The sequence below is a fragment of the Oncorhynchus mykiss genome, chromosome 1 (assembly GCF_013265735.2).
Source record: "Oncorhynchus mykiss isolate Arlee chromosome 1, USDA_OmykA_1.1, whole genome shotgun sequence".
Taxonomy (NCBI): Eukaryota; Metazoa; Chordata; class Actinopteri; order Salmoniformes; family Salmonidae; genus Oncorhynchus; species Oncorhynchus mykiss.
The window spans coordinates 8,372,153-8,389,202 of record NC_048565.1 but is presented as its reverse complement, the minus strand read 5'-3'; the positions used below and the strand labels follow the sequence as shown (position 1 = coordinate 8,389,202).

General features: G+C 43.3%; 1 protein-coding gene across 1 annotated transcript in view; it reads left to right on the top strand.

Moving 5' to 3' along the window:
• The window catches only part of LOC110529747 (TSC22 domain family protein 2), a 46,458-nt gene extending 29,848 nt beyond the window's left edge, over positions 1–16,610 (top strand). Inside the window, exons 2-3 of the mRNA XM_036986955.1 lie at positions 14,653–14,704; positions 15,762–16,610. Of these exons, the coding sequence (XP_036842850.1) occupies positions 14,653–14,704; positions 15,762–16,049 (340 nt within the window). The 3' untranslated portion in view covers positions 16,050–16,610. The remainder of the gene's footprint in view (positions 1–14,652; positions 14,705–15,761) is intronic.
• The last annotated feature ends 440 nt before the right edge of the window (positions 16,611–17,050 follow it).

Genomic DNA, 17,050 nt, shown 5'->3' with positions numbered 1-17,050 from the left:
ATACAACAGGTGTAGTAGACCTTACAGTGAAATGCTGAATACAACAGGTGTAGTAGACCTCACAGTGAAATGCTGAATACAACAGGTGTAGTAGACCTTACAGTGAAATGCTGAATACAACAGGTGTAGTAGACCTTACAGTGAAATGCTGAATACAACAGGTGTAGTAGACCTTACAGTGAAATGCTGAATACAACAGGTGTAGTAGACCTTACAGTGAAATGCTGAATACAACAGGTGTAGTAGACCTCATAGTGAAATGCTGAATACAACAGGTGTAGTAGACCTTACAGTGAAATGCTGAATACAACAGGTGTAGTAGACCTCATAGTGAAATGCTGAATACAACAGGTGTAGTAGACCTTACAGTGAAATGCTGAATACAACAGGTGTAGCAGACCTTACAGTGAAATGCTGAATACAACAGGTGTAGTAGACCTTACAGTGAAATGCTGAATACAACAGGTGTAGTAGACCTTACAGTGAAATGCTGAATACAACAGGTGTAGTAGACCTTACAGTGAAATGCTGAATACAACAGGTGTAGTAGACCTTACAGTGAAATGCTGAATACAACAGGTGTAGTAGACCTTACAGTGAAATGCTGAATACAACAGGTGTAGTAGACCTTACAGTGAAATGCTGAATACAACAGGTGTAGTAGACCTTACAGTGAAATGCTGAATACAACAGGTGTAGTAGACCTCATAGTGAAATGCTGAATACAACAGGTGTAGTAGACCACACAGTGAAATGCTGAATATAACAGGTGTAGTAGACCTTACATTGAAATGCTGAATACAACAGGTGTAGTAGACCTTACAGTGAAATGCTGAATACAACAGGTGTAGCAGACCTTACAGTGAAATGCTGAATACAACAGGTGTAGTAGACCTTACAGTGAAATGCTGAATACAACAGGTGTAGCAGACCTTACAGTGAAATGCTGAATACAACAGGTGTAGTAGACCTCACAGTGAAATGCTGAATACAACAGGTGTAGTAGACCTTACAGTGAAATGCTGAATACAACAGGTGTAGTAGACCTGACAGTGAAATGCTGAATACAACAGGTGTAGTAGACCTCACAGTGAAATGCTGAATACAACAGGTGTAGTAGACCTTACAGTGAAATGCTGAATACAACAGGTGTAGTAGACCTTACAGTGAAATGCTGAATACAACAGGTGTAGTAGACCTTACAGTGAAATGCTGAATACAACAGGTGTAGTAGACCTTACAGTGAAATGCTGAATACAACAGGTGTAGTAGACCTTACAGTGAAATGCTGAATACAACAGGTGTAGCAGACCTTACAGTGAAATGCTGAATACAACAGGTGTAGCAGACCTTACAGTGAAATGCTGAATACAACAGGTGTAGTAGACCTCACAGTGAAATGCTGAATACAACAGGTGTAGTAGACCTTACAGTGAAATGCTGAATACAACAGGTGTAGCAGACCTTACAGTGAAATGCTGAATACAACAGGTGTAGTAGACCTTACAGTGAAATGCTGAATACAACAGGTGTAGTAGACCTTACAGTGAAATGCTGAATACAACAGGTGTAGTAGACCTTACAGTGAAATGCTGAATACAACAGGTGTAGTAGACCTGACAGTGAAATGCTGAATACAACAGGTGTAGTAGACCTTACAGTGAAATGCTGAATACAACAGGTGTAGTAGACCTTACAGTGAAATGCTGAATACAACAGGTGTAGTAGACCTTACAGTGAAATGCTGAATACAACAGGTGTAGTAGACCTTACAGTGAAATGCTGAATACAACAGGTGTAGTAGACCTGACAGTGAAATGCTGAATACAACAGGTGTAGTAGACCACACAGTGAAATGCTGAATACAACAGGTGTAGTAGACCTCACAGTGAAATGCTGAATACAACAGGTGTAGTAGACCTGACAGTGAAATGCTGAATACAACAGGTGTAGTAGACCTTACAGTGAAATGCTGAATACAACAGGTGTAGTAGACCTTACAGTGAAATGCTGAATACAACAGGTGTGTAGACCTTACAGTGAAATGCTGAATACAACAGGTGTAGTAGACCTGACAGTGAAATGCTGAATACAACAGGTGTAGTAGACCTCACAGTGAAATGCTGAATACAACAGGTGTAGTAGACCTTACAGTGAAATGCTGAATACAACAGGTGTAGTAGACCTTACAGTGAAATGCTGAATACAACAGGTGTAGTAGACCTTACAGTGAAATGCTGAATACAACAGGTGTAGTAGACCTTACAGTGAAATGCTTACTTACAGGCTCTAACAAACAGTGCAACAAAAAAAAGAGTAAAAAAGACAGTGAAAAGTAACAGTAGCGAGGCTACATACAGGTACTGGTTAGTCAGGCTGATTGAGGTAGTATGTACATGTAGATATGGTTAAAGTGACATATATGATGAACAGAGAGTGGCAGTAGTGTAAAAGAGGGGGTGGCGGGACACCCAATATAAGTAGTCTGTGCGAGTGGTGGATTAATGACGTGTAAATGGGACCCGACTATGGCACCTACACATTGAGGGAATCCAAGATCAAAGTTGCCTGAATCCCAGGGCGGTGTCCTCTGTGCATTTCTGGGTTATCCTTCAACTTGAGCGCAGTAGCAAAACATACTTTTGTATATATGCACACTATGTGGACACCTTTTCAAATTAGTAGATTCAGGTCATTTCAGCCACACTCGTTGCTGGCGGGTGTAAAAAAAAAATAAATAATAATCAAACACAAAGACGTGCAATCTCCAGAGACACACGATGGTAGTAGAATGGCTTTACTGAAGAGCTCAGTGACTTTCAACGTGGCACTGTCATAGGATGCCACCTTTCCAACAAGTCAGTTTGTCAAATGTATGCCCTGCTAAAGCTTCCCCGGTCAACTGTAAGTGCTGTTATTGTGAAGTGGAAACGTCTAGGAGCAACAACGGCTCAGCCGCGAAGTGGTAGGCTACATAAACGTATTAAAATCTTCTGTCGTCACAACAGTCACTACCGGGTTCCAAACTGCCTCTGGAAGCAATGTCAGCACAATAACTATTCGTCGGGAGCTTCGTGAAATGGGTTTCCGTGGCTGAGCAGCCGCACACAAACCGAAGATCACCATGCACAATGCCAAGCATCGGCTGGAGTGGTGTAAAGCTCGCCACCAGTGGACTCTGGAGCAGTGGAAACGCATTCTCTGGCGTGATGAATCACACTTTACCATCTGGCAATCTGACGAACAAATCTGGGTTTGGCGGATGCCAGGAGAACGTGCCCTGCCTGAATGCACAGTGCCAACTGTAAAGTTTGGTGGATGAGGAATAATGGTCTGGGGCTGTTATTCATGGTTCAGGCTAGGCCTCACTAATGCTCTACTGGCTGAATGGAAGCAAGTCCCCGCAGCAATGTTCCAACATCTAGAGGAAAGCCTTCTCAGAAGAGTGGAGGCTGTTATAGCAGCAAAGGGGGGGGACCAACTCCATATTAATGCCCATGATTTTGGAATGAGATGTTCGACAAGCAGGTGTCCACATACTTTTGGTCATGTAGTGTACATCTTGGCGGGTAGAACAGACTTCTTACCTGTAGCCACTCGACTGCACCTGTAGCCAAAATTGCATGTACTTGTCTCCTGAATGTACCTCCTTTAAGGCCATGTGTCAATGTTGCTATTCATTATAAAACCCTACCAAACAGGAATGTCAACCATTTTTATACCATCAGCAGCACTTGTTCCCTGGAGAGCGCCATGTAGGATCTAAGGTAAAGCAAAATACGTCAGCCAGCGAGTTTATACGCCTTCTAGGTCGTGGGGCTGCGTGCGTACATGCTGCTTCAAGCCCCCCAAACCCCCTCTCGGTACATGACATTCCCCTTGCTTATGTAAATTGAAAAGTTTATGTACGTATTATGTAAATTGAAACTTTTTTTTTTTTAAGTTTTATGCACACAAAAAAACATTATATATATATGTTATGTATATATATGTTTTTTTGTGTGCATAAAACTTAAAAAAAAAAAAAAAAAATTATATATATATATATATATAAACCTAACAAACCTTGCATATCAAGATTCATTTTCAATTTGTTATACTTTCATGGTGCGTATTGTTTTTACATTTATCATTTCAAAATATAATTTAAATATTATCTTAAATAATGTGAAGAGGGGTTTGTTCTCAGCCCACTTCATTTTATGGATCAAAAAAATCCTTCCATGAAAGACGGAAACAAATTAACATTGAAACTTTGTTGCGATGCCTCTGCTTCAACTCTCTTCAATCTGAATAAGCTCTAAATGTTTCCCCCTGGCTCTCTATCTGTTTGTAAAGGTAAACAATAGCCCTCACAATACCCCTAGGAGACTGCCCTCTGGGCAGGTTTATACTGGGCTGTTTACTTACATAATGGGCACCATCAATTAAGATAGTGGAGGAGCAAAGCTGGTTTATAACAATGTATTTTTTTTTGTCTTGCTTGATGCTTTTATATTTACCATGCAGGACCATTGTCCCTTTTAGTCGTCTGGTCTTGGGTGAACAAATGGCTAGACATGAATGGTCTTTTTAACATTAACATACCTGATTAACTAGGCTTCTGTTCTGTTTGACACAGTTCATAGTCGGCTGAAGTAGTTTTGTTGACTTTGATTTAGGTGAGCATAATGGCTAATAACTCACTCTGCTGATGACATCTGGTTAAAGTGAGGATAATGGCTAATAACTCACTCTGCTGACGACATCTGGTTAAAGTGAGGATAATGGCTAATAACTCTGCTGACATCATCTGGTTTAGCGACTGTAGTGCAGCTGTTGAGAAGAGTAGAGAGGCCCATATGCGGTAAACTCCTAGTATAAGTAAGGTTACCCCAATATGCTGTAAACTCTGTCGATGGATGGGCCCTTCAAGGCCCTAATTTGAGCCAGTGGCCCCGTACTACTATGGCTGACCTGGTAAAACAACACATTTCATTGCTTTTGCTCAATAAAATGTTTTTTATACTTTTGCTAACTGGTGTGAGGAGTATAATCATAACAAATACATCGCAGATCATACTTGCAAAGACTAGGCTGCTATAGCGGGTAGGAATGTTGGGCCAGTAACCGAAGGCAGTTAACCCACTGTTCCCCGGGCGACCGAAGACATGGATGCCGATTTTCTTTTTTTTTTAAGCAACCCCCCCCCCCCCCCCCGCACCTCTCTAATACAAAGGGGTTGGGTTAAATGCGGAAGACACGTTTCAGTTGATGAAATCGAATTTTATTCGTCACATGCACCGAATACAACAGGTGTACAGTGAAATGCACCGTACAGTGAAATGCTTACTTACAAGCCCCTAACCAACAATGCAGTAAAAAAAAAGAAAATAATAAATAAAAGTAACAAGTAATTAAAGAGCAGCAGTAAAATATCAATTGTGAGACCATATACAGGGGTGTACCGGTAGAGAGTCAATAACCGGGCACTGGTTAGTTGAGCTAATCATGTTGGTAGAGTTATTAGTGACTGTGCGTAGATGAAAACAGAGTAGCAGTGGTGTAAAGAGGGGGGGGGGGGGGGTGCGGCCATTTGATTAGATGTTCAGGAGCCTTGGGGCTAGAAGCTGTTTAGAAGCCTCTTGGACCTAGACTTGGCGCTCCGGTACCGTTTGCCGACTAGGGTAGCTGGAGTCTTTGACAATTTTTAGGGCCTTCCTCTTACACCGCATGGTATAGAGGTCCTGGATGGCAGGAAGCTTGACCCCAGTGATGTACTGGGCCGTACGCACTACCCTCTGAATAGGTTTTGTGCCCTCTTCACGACTGTCTTGGTGTGCTGGGACCATGTTAGTTTGTTGGTGATGTGGACACCAAGGAACTTGAAGCTCTCAACCTGCTCCACTACAGCCCTGTCGATGAGAATGGGGGCGTGCTCTGTCCTCTTTTTCCTGTAGTCCACAATCCTCTCCTTTGTCTTGATCATGTTGAGGGAGAGGTTGTTGTCCTGGCACCACACAACCAGGTTTCTGACCTCCTCCCTATAGGCTGTCTCATCGTTGTCGGTGATCAGGCCTACCACTATTGTCATCAGCAGACTTAATGATGGTGTTGGAGTTGTGCCTGGCTATGCAGTCATGAGTGAACAGAGTACAGGATGGGACTCAGCACGCACCCCTGAGAGGCCCCTGTACTTATTGATGAAGCCAATGACTGACGTGGTCTACTCCTCAATGGCATCGGAGGAATTCTGGAACATATTCTAGTCTGTGCAAACAACACAGTCCTGTAGCTTAGCATCAGCTTCATCTGAACACATTTTTACTCACCGAGTCACTGGTACTTCCTGCTTTAATTTTCGCTTGTAAGCAGGAATCAGAAGGATAGAATTATGGTCAGATTTGCCCAAATGGAGGGCGAGGGAGAGCTTTGTATGCGTCTCTGTGTGGTGTAAAGGTGGTCCAGAGGTTGTTTTCCCCTCTGGTTGCACATTTTAACATGCTGATAGAAATTTGGTAAAACAGATTTAAGTTTCCCTGTATTAAAGTCCCCGACTACTAGAAGCGCTGCCTCTGGATGAGCGTTTTCCTGTTTGCTTATGGCGGAATACAGCTCATTCAGTGAGTTCTTAGTGCCAACCTCGCTCTGTGGTGGAATGTAGACAGCTACAAAAAATACAGAAACTCTCTTGGTAGATATTGTGGTCTACAGCTTATCATGAGATATTCTACCTCAGGTGAGCAAAACCTTGAAACTTCCTTAGTGTACCAGCTGTTATTTACACAAATGCATTGTCCGCCGCCCCTTGTCTTACAAGACGCCGCTGTGCTATCTAGCCGATACAGTGTATAACCAGCCAGTTGTATGTTGATAATGTTGTCGTTCAGCCACGACTCTGTGAAGCATAAGATATTACAGTTTTGAATGTCCCGTTGATAGATTAATCTTCTGCGTATGTCACCTATTTTATTGTTCAAAGAGAGCACGTTTGCTAGCAGAATAGAAGGAATTGGGGGTTTATTCGATGGCCTACGAATTCTCAGAAGGCAGCCCGCCCTCTGGCCCCTTTTTCTCCGCCCCCTCTTCACGCAAATGATGGGAATCTGGGCCTGTTCCTGAGAAAGCAGTATACCATTCAGGCCGGGCTCGTCAGACTTGTTAAAGGAAAAAAAAGGATTCTGCAGGTCCATGGTGAGTAATTGCAGTTCTGATGTCCCAGAAGTTATTTTTGGTCATAAGAGACGGTAGCGGCAACATTATGTACAAAATAAGTTACAAACAATGCAAAGGAGAGAAAAAAAAAAAAAAGCACAATTGGTTAGGAATACGTAAAACGTCAGCCTTGTTCTCCGGCGCCGCCTTGTTGCATTCGTACAAGTGACTGGGTGTATCGCCCTTTCCCTATCATACACCCCAGGTTTCACGCTTCAGTCTCTCTCTTGTGCCTTGTATCCCCCCCGTAGTTGCAACTCGATCACACCAGATAGACTTCAGTATTCGATGTTTGTCCCTCGTCCCCAGGACATTGGATGATGCCTTTTTTTAATACCGTCCACTAGGAGCAACTTAACTGTCATTTTGATTTTTTTTTATGCTTAAAGTTATTTTCTGTTTTAACAACTTTAACCATTTACCTACTTTCACTTCACCCACAGATGTGTATCCTACTGGAAAAACATTGAATACCGAAGTGAGATCTTGTTGCTAGTCGAGCCGACCATTGTCAAACCGCACTGCTGTTTCATCCATGGCAATGATGTTGTTATTCTTTCTCTCTTCTGTTGCTCAACCTTTTAGAGTACTCACTGAAGTTAACTCGTAAACAATTCATTTAGACCAGTGTTTATTTGCTGACACGTGTGCCAGCTATTAAAAGAGACAGGCGGCTATTTGAGAGACTGCGTCAGTCAGTAATCTCTTAACCCCCCCCCCCCAACCCCTCGGCCAATGGAGGAGAAGTATGATTTGTTCAGCTGCCGCCGCCTGGTGAGGTGTTTTGTATGGTTTTACAGGGCGACGTGTGCCTGTGCATCTGTCCCCTGTTGAAGAACTAATTAGATTTTTCATCTCTGAAAGCATGTGTTCTCTGTTTTTGTGTCCCTGGTATCCGGTCAGCACCCCTGACCCAAATGTGGGGTGTTGTGGTTCTGCCGATTCCCCGTCGGGAGTGAGGTGACTTGGATATTTGGGTTTGCGTCGCGGGGGTGATACACGTGTGGGTGCGTTGTGTTGGGGGGTCTGGGGGTGACTGGAATGTCGTCTGCTGTTGTGTTCCTGGCGGGGGGGGCACACGCACGTGCACTGTTGTGGTCAGAACAGGTCCTTGTTGTGTGTGGCACACAGAGCAAGCCGTGTCTCTTTTATATAAACGGGCCGTTTAAGGTCCCCTCCCTTAATGAAATGTACCGGCCCCCTTGTTTTCCTTTAGATTTGTCTGCCAGTGTCTCCCCTCCTGTTAACCACTCCCTGTCCATCATCCTTCCCCTGCTGTCCATGTGTTATGGATAAACGCATTCCATACTCAGCCGTTGGGCATTCTGTTTCCTCCTTTTGTCCTGGATGTGTTAATTGGTCGGTTCAAAGGGGGGGAGAAGAATGTGCTGTTCTCTCCTTGTTTATCAACCAGTCAGATTTAAATCTAACTCAGGCCCCTGCGTGGAATGCGGTCACTTCATTTAGCTGTCTCGCGAGTTATCATGGACCTGTTGGCATCGCATTCCTCTCAGTCCCTGGTCTGTATAGCTGTAGTATGCGTAGCCAACCTAAAGCCCAATGCATACCAAACATGTTTACAGTACGTAATCACAGCAAGATGTATGGCTCCCCAGTTGTCCACTGTTGACTAGAGACACTGGGAAAGGTAACGATCCACATTTTCACAATTTTTTTCCATATTTTGATACCTGATTTTTGATAGTTGAATGCTTGCATTTTGAAACATAGCCACAGAAGACTGGAGGGTAAGGACCTTGGTGATATTAGGAAAGTTGTTGGATATTTGATTTGTTTAATTCAGGGGTTCCCAAACTTTGTTTTGTCCTGCAACCCCATTTTGATAGAAAAATGTTTCTGTGACCCCCCCCCCCCCCCCCCCCCCCCCACCATGTACAAAAAAACTAAGTTATGTAATTAACGGCCAAAGTTTACTTTTTTACAATTTGGGCTGTGAGTCTATTAAAAATCAGTCGGACAATATTGTTAATCTCAAGATGGTTTGAAGTGACTGATGCATCATAAAAGGTATTGGGAAATTCAGAAGATCATTTAGACAATGTTGTGTGATCTTCTGTGTAGAAAATAACATCAAATATGAATGCTATTTCCCCCTGTCAGATTCAGTGCCTGGTCTTGTTCTAACAGCTTGCAGACATAGTAGAGGGAAGCAGTAAGTACAGTTGAAGTCGGAAGTTTACATACACTTAGGTTGGAGTCATTAAAACTCGTTTTTCAACCACTCCACAAATTTTTAGTTAACAAACTATAGTTTTGGTATGTCGGTTTGGACATCTACTTTGTGCATGACACAAGTCATTTTTCCAACAATTGTTTACAGACCGATTGTTTCACTTATAATTCACTGTATGACAATTCCAGTGGGTCAGAAGTTTACATGCACTAAGTTAACTGTGCCTTTAAACATCTTGGAAAATTCCAGAAAAGGACGTCATGGCTTTAGAAGCTTCTGTTAAGCTAATTGACATCATCTGAGTCAATTGGAGGTGTACCTGTGGATGTATTTCAAGGCCTACCTTTCAAACTCAGTGCCTCTTTGCTTGACATCATGGGAAAATCAAAAGAAATCAGTCAAGACCTCAGGAAAAACAATTGTAGACCTTCACAAGTCTGGTTCATGCTTGGGAGCAATTTCCAAACTCCTGAAGGTACCACATCCAAACAATAGTACGCAAGTATAAACACCATGGGACCACGCAGCCGTCATACCGCTCAGGAAGGATACGTGTTCTGTCTCCTAGAGATTAATGTACTTTGGTGCAAAAAGTGCAAATCAATCCCAGAACAACAGCAAAGGACCTTGTGAAGATGCTGGAGGAAACGGGTACAAAAGTATCTATAACCACAGTAAAACGAGTCCTATATCGACATAACCTGAAAGGCCGCTCAGCAAGGGAGAAGCCACTGCTCCAAAACCGACCTAAAAAAATACTACGGTTTGCAAATGCACATGGGGACAAAGATCATACTTTTTGGAGAAATTGAACTGTTTGGGCATAATGACCATTGTCATGTTTGGAGGAAAAGGGGTGAGGCTTGCAAGCCGAAGAACACCATCCCCAACCGTAAAGTACGGGGGTGGCAGCATCATATTGTGGGGGTGCTATGCTGCAGGAGGAACTGGTGCATGTCACAAAATAGGTGGCTTCGTGAGGAAGGAAAATTATGTGGATATATTGAAGCAACATTTCAAGACATCCGTCAGGAAGTTAAAACTTGGTCGCAAATGGGCATTCATAATGAACAATGACCCCAAGCATACTTCCAAAGTTGTGTCAAAATGGCTTAAGAAAAACAAAGTCAAGGTATTGGAGTGGCCATCACAAAGTCCTGACCTCAATCCTATAGAAAATGTGTGGGCAGAACTGAAAAGGCGTGTGCAAGCAAGGAGGCCTACAAACCTGACTGTTACCACCAGCTCTGTCAGGACTAGTGGGCCAAAATTCACCCAACTTATTGTGGGGAGCTTGTGGACGGCTACCTGAAATGTTTGACCCAAGTTAAACAATTTAAAGACAATGCTACCAAATACTATTTGAGTGTATGTAAACTTCTGACCCACTGGGAAAGTGATGAAAGACATAATAGCTGAAATAAATAATTCTCTCTGCCATTATTCTGACATTTCACATTCTTAAAATAAAGTGGTGATCCTAACTGACCTAAGACAGGGAGTTTTTACTAGGATTGAATGTCAGGAATTATGAAACTGAGTTTAAATGTAATTGGCTAAGGTGTATGTAAACTTCTGACCCTAACTGTATGTATTTGTTCCTGAGAGTTTTCTCTCTCTGTGATAATGTCATATTGTGTAGCTTAAACCATTGAAAAGAGACCACATTTGTAGGAAGAAAACAGAAACCTCTGTTTACAACCCATCTCAAATTACTCAATTACCCAACCAGGAAATGGCGGAGTGATTTCTGCATTACACCTTTTTTTTAAAAAGTGATACGAATTGAACATGTAGTCATTAACAAGACCTTGTATATTTTTACAAATAACATGTTCTTTACTCAAAGCATTAGGGGTCATATTAGTGTGTAGCCCAAACTGTTCAGATGCTACAGACAGAAGTTGGCAGATCGGCTGTACTGACTTCAGACAAGTCCCAAGACGCTTGCGGGGGGTCGTTAGAGTGAAACGGGGAACGCCATCGTGTTCGAGAGAGTCATCTTTCTGTAAAGGGGTCATTAAAGTTTGGGGTCATAACCGTTCGGACGCTACAGACTATTTTGTGAGAAGACTGATTTTCGCCATGTCTCATGGTCTGACAAATACCGCTCTAGCTCTGTCACCTTTCACCTCAGAAGTAGAAGTGTTACATAGGCGGATGCTGTGGATTGAAACGAATCCAATGCAAATTGATTAGATTTCTTTAAAAAATAAATATATATATAATATTTCCGCAGGGGCGTGGACATTGACCTTAGGGGGTATTAAGTCAAGTTTAGGCTACGGAAATGATCAGGCCCACACAACCTGAAAATAGTATCACCCTGAGATACCATCTTGATATTTGATAACCATAGTTATTCAAAAGTAAGTGCCATAATTTGGGTTTGATACAAATCAAACATGCACATACTTGAGAGAGAATTTTATTTTTTTCACCTTTTTATTTAACCAGGTAAACTAGTTGAGAACAAGTTCCCATTTTACAACTGCGACCTGGCCAAGATAAAGCAAAGCATGAGTAAACTTAAGTTGATTTGATAAAGGTGTGGTTTAACACATGCAGTGTGAGATTATGTTTTGCAACAGCAGTAAGTAAATATGATTTATATAAGCCTGTCACTGAGTAGACAAATTAGAACGTAGACGCACCAAACTCCTCCCCTAACATTCTTCCAGGCAAGTCCCATGTGACGTAAAAGGCTTTTAAAGACTGGAGACACTCACTCCCATCAAAACACTGAAAGTACACCTACGAGTCAGAGAGAGAACGTGGACTCTTGTTCAACTCTTTTCCGAGAGTTGTAATTTGGGAAGTTTTGGTCATCATGCGTTGCGAAATGAGCTACACTCTTCCCTACTCGCCAGGATCCTCACCCACAAATTCAGGACGTGTGGTTCGTTACAGAGCACGATGCAGGTAATAGTGTTGAGTATTTGGAGGCTATTCCCTCATCATTGTGTAGCTGTCTTTACGATTGTATTTAGACGCATGCTCTCTATATTGTCAGTTAGAAGGACATAGTTGCGAGTGCACCCTGGCTAATAGTTGCTGTGTCTGCTTGTTGGTACCTCTTATCTTCACGGCGTTGTTAGCAATTGTATGAAGTTTGAGAGCCGCTGTGATGTAAGTGCTTTGGCTACTTTGTAGCATTTAGTAGCTTCAATGTAGTGTTTTGACTGGGCAGTAGTGATTGTCTCTCTGCACGTCCTCTCGTCGCCTTGTTGAGCTGCAGTCGGTCATGTAGGCTACATAGCCTTAGGGGTGCAATGCGCCCTCTCTGCACGCCCTCTCGTTGTCTTGTTGAGCTGCAGTCGGTCATGTAGGCTACATAGCCTTAGGGGGTACAGTGCTCCCTCTCTGCACGTCGTCTTGTTGCGCTGCAGTCGGTCATGTAGGCTACATAGCCTTAGGGGGTACAGTGCTCCCTCTCTGCACGTCGTCTTGTTGCGCTGCAGTCGGTCATGTAGGCTACATAGCCTTAGGGGTACAGTGCTCCCTCTCTGCACGTCCTCTTGTTGCGCTGCAGTCGGTCATGTAGGCTACATAGCCTTAGGGGTACAGTGCTCCCTCTCTGCACGTCCTCTTGTTGCGCTGCAGTCGGTCATGTAGGCTACATAGCCTTAGGGGTACAGTGCTCCTTCTCTGCACGTCCTCTCGTCTCCTTGCTGAGCTGCAGCGAGTCACGTAGTCTACATAGCCGTGGGGATTCAGTAGTCGTAGACCATTGATCGATGATTTATTTACATTGAATGGAGGAGCCAAAGACATTAATGGCGTAATCAGGACCTAATTTGAAAATGATCTTGTCAACCGTTTGGCGAATTGTTAGTTAAATTGCGCGCCAGCATAATTTTGGGCAACAGTTGAATTATGATATGCCGACACACTCTCACTCAACCTCTCTCACACACAAATATGTATCACATGTAGACAGTTATCCTATGCCGACGGTGCGCTAGAAGTCCTAACTATAAAGGGACATTTAATACATATGAACATAGATCAGCAAATTAATGTTCTGTATCCTGTTCATGTTTTGAAGTATAGCGAGGAAACCTAAAACTTTCACTGTTATTTGGAGCAGAATAGATCGTATAGTTTCACCTCACACATGCATATGGAGGAATAATACAATACATTTTATTCCACAGGATCGGTAAAATATTTAAAATACACAATTACAGACGTGGACAATATATTGGCTTGCCAGTGCACCTTCTAGCGGCGCGTTGCGTGAAAGCGCCTTTGTTCAGATGGGGCGGTGTAGTCAGTGGACGACAGGCATCGACCGGGCGTAGCTAAAAGGATCAGAAACGCAACATTTTGGGGGTTTAAATAGAGATTTGTGAGATTATTTAATGTGTCTACGAGACGTTGGCCACTGAACGACGTGAGTATAACGCATTTTCTACAAGGGTAATACGCTAAACGGAGCAAGGGAGGAGAAGTGGTGGTAACCGCCATAAAAGGACACACAGTATGCTGTGTCGCCTAGACAACAAAACATTGCGAAAACAAATACTATCCTCAAATCAATGTCGAGACAAAAGCATGTCAAAACAACATATTTATATACATCTGACATCATTATTTGGAGGATGGTGTTTAAAAACGTTTTTTTTTTTTCACGTCACACGGTGTTGTGACCAATGCGCAGTTTTTACACGTGCATCAACATGAAATGCACCTTTTGTGAGCTATGCATTATAAACGTAAATCATGTTTTCAAATAACGGGATCAGTTCTGTTTTGTATGGCATGTTATTCTGTCGCTAGAATGCAGCGACCAGTTGCCCACGCATTTTTATATTCTACAGTATAACAATTTTATGCAAATGTGCTTATTCCCTTATCCTTAGGATGTGTTTACACTTGATTAGATATCATATTGGAGTAAATGTGCAGCTGAAATGCATCATGTGCGGCTCACTTTGGCCCTGGGCCTATTGGAAGTGCACAGTATCGTGAAACGATGACTTTCCACACAATGGAGCGTCATTTTGCATAGCCCTTCCAGCACTGGGTTCTGTGCTATAAACCTAATCTCCCCCCCAAACATCTGTGTTGCTTAAACCCCTTTATGTTCAACTAGCCTAAATCCCAATTGCATATAGCCTGTAAACAGTATTAAGAGGCAAGGCAGCATTCTTCTACAGGCTGGAAAAGGATGTCAAATGTGGGGGGGGGGGGGGGGGGGGGAGTTCTCTCATTCCTTCGGTATGTTGACATTATTTTCTCTCTTGACTCTTTCTCCACAGTTCTTCTGGAGCCAGTGTTGTAGCCATCGATAACAAGATCGAGCAAGCGATGGTGAGTGCATCTCTAGTTCTGCACTTTTCTACCCACTAGCTAGGCACTACTAACGTATTGAAAAGTTGATGGCGATGCCCTTTGACCTGAAATCAGTGGTAAAGCTTGACATGGTAGTATCTGTCTTGCTAGCACTCTGATGTAACCCCTCCCATGATATGGTAGTATCTCTGTCTTGCTAGCACTCTGATGTAACCCCTCCCATGATATGGTAGTATCTCTGTCTTGCTAGCACTCTGATGTAACCCCTCCCATGATATGGTAGTATCTCTGTCTTGCTAGCACTCTGATGTAACCCCTCCCATGATATGGTAGTATCTCTGTCTTGCTAGCACTCTGATGTAACCCCTCCCATGATATGGTAGTATCTCTGTCTTGCTAGCACTCTGATGTAACCCCTCCCATGATATGGTAGTATCTCTGTCTTGCTAGCACTCTGATGTAACCCCTCCCATGATATGGTAGTATCTCTGTCTTGCTAGCACTCTGATGTAACCCCTCCCATGATATGGTAGTATCTCTGTCTTGCTAGCACTCTGATGTAACCCCTCCCATGATATGGTAGTATCTCTGTCTTGCTAGCACTCTGATGTAACCCCTCCCATGATATGGTAGTATCTCTGTCTTGCTAGAACTCTGATGTAACCCCTCCCATGATATGGTAGTATCTGTCTTGCTAGCACACTGATGTAACCCCTCCCATGATATGGTAGTATCTCTGTCTTGCTAGCCCTCTGACCCCTCACATCGTATGACATGGTAGTATCTGTCTTGCTAGCCCTCTGACCCCTCACATCGTATGACATGGTAGTATCTCTGTCTTGCTAGCCCTCTGACCCCTCACATCGTATGACATGGTAGTATCTCTGTCTTGCTAGCCCTCTGACCCCTCACATCGTATGACATGGTAGTATCTCTGTCTTGCTAGCCCTCTGACCCCTCACATCGTATGACATGGTAGTATCTGTCTTGCTAGCCCTCTGACCCCTCACATCTCTGTAGTGTTATATGCTCCTGAGTTGTTGTACTAACGCTCTCCCCCTCTCTTTCTCCTCAGGACCTAGTGAAGAGCCACCTGATGTATGCGGTGAGGGAGGAGGTGGAGGTTCTGAAGGAGCAGATCAAGGAGCTGTATGAGAGGAACTCTCAGCTGGAGCGGGAGAACGCTGTGCTCAAGTCCCTGGCCAACACTGATCAGCTCACCCAGCTGTCGTCCACCCAAATCAGCCCGGCCGGCAGCACCTCCCCGCCTCAGCAGCAACCCCCCGCCAATACCAAACCCCACTTGGAGGGTGCAGCCCAGGCTCTCAGCCTGCTCCAGCAGCCCAACGTCACCTCGGCGTGATCACCTGCCTCCGTAAAACACCTCCCCGAAATACGCGAGGAGGAGTCCCCAAACAACCAACTAACCAACCATAATCAACACTTGATTATGTTTTATTGAGAAGCAAAATCGGCCTTTGTTTGCCACCCTTGTCTTTTTGAGTGGCGTTAAGAGCCATGCTTCAGTGTGCTGCTGCTGTCGTCGGGCCTTCCCAGTATTAGACCATCATCATCCTGTGAAAGCATTGTTTTGTCCGGGCGTCCCGTGTTCAGTGGAAGGGGAACTGGCCAGGGGCGAGTACATCGCAGCCTGGAGTCCCCACGCAGGGGAGAGAGGTGATGGGCTGTATTGTGGCGGGATAACTGGAGGTGGTCCAAAGGGCCCCCCAAAAATCAACACTGGGCTGTTGGTGGTGAGTGGAAAAGAACGGGGGAATGAGAGGGACAAAGAGACTGAGGTGGGGAAGAGGATTCTCACCCTACCATAAGAGGAATGTGTGTCTCACCGTGAGAAGAGCGAGACTAGTTTTCCCAGAACCACCACACTTTGACCCAAGTTAAAAAAATAAAATTTAAAAAAAAACATACCTTCATTAGTTCAGTTTTACTGTTTGCATTTATTTATTTTGGGGCTGCTATTTTCATAATGTAAATGAACAATGTAACAGAAATACTTATATTTAAAAACAAAAAAAAGAAGAGAAAATAAAAACTTTCTGTTTATGATTATCGGTCAGACATTTTTGGTAGTCTAATGCAACAAGTAGTTCCGTACAGGCAATAGGTTCTTTTAAAATGGCAATTTCCTATGGCATAGCACCGCTAACACTAAAAGGCAGTTCATTTAAATGAGATGAAATCCAGGTTGAATGTACATTTTGTAGAGAGTGTAAAGTATTGAGAGCGTAGAGGGTTTGTACAGGTGAACACCAGTTCTTCAAATATATATATATATATATTCTTCAATGAATTTTCGGTGGTTATATTTTGATGAAGAACACTGTTCATTTCCTTTGCTATAGT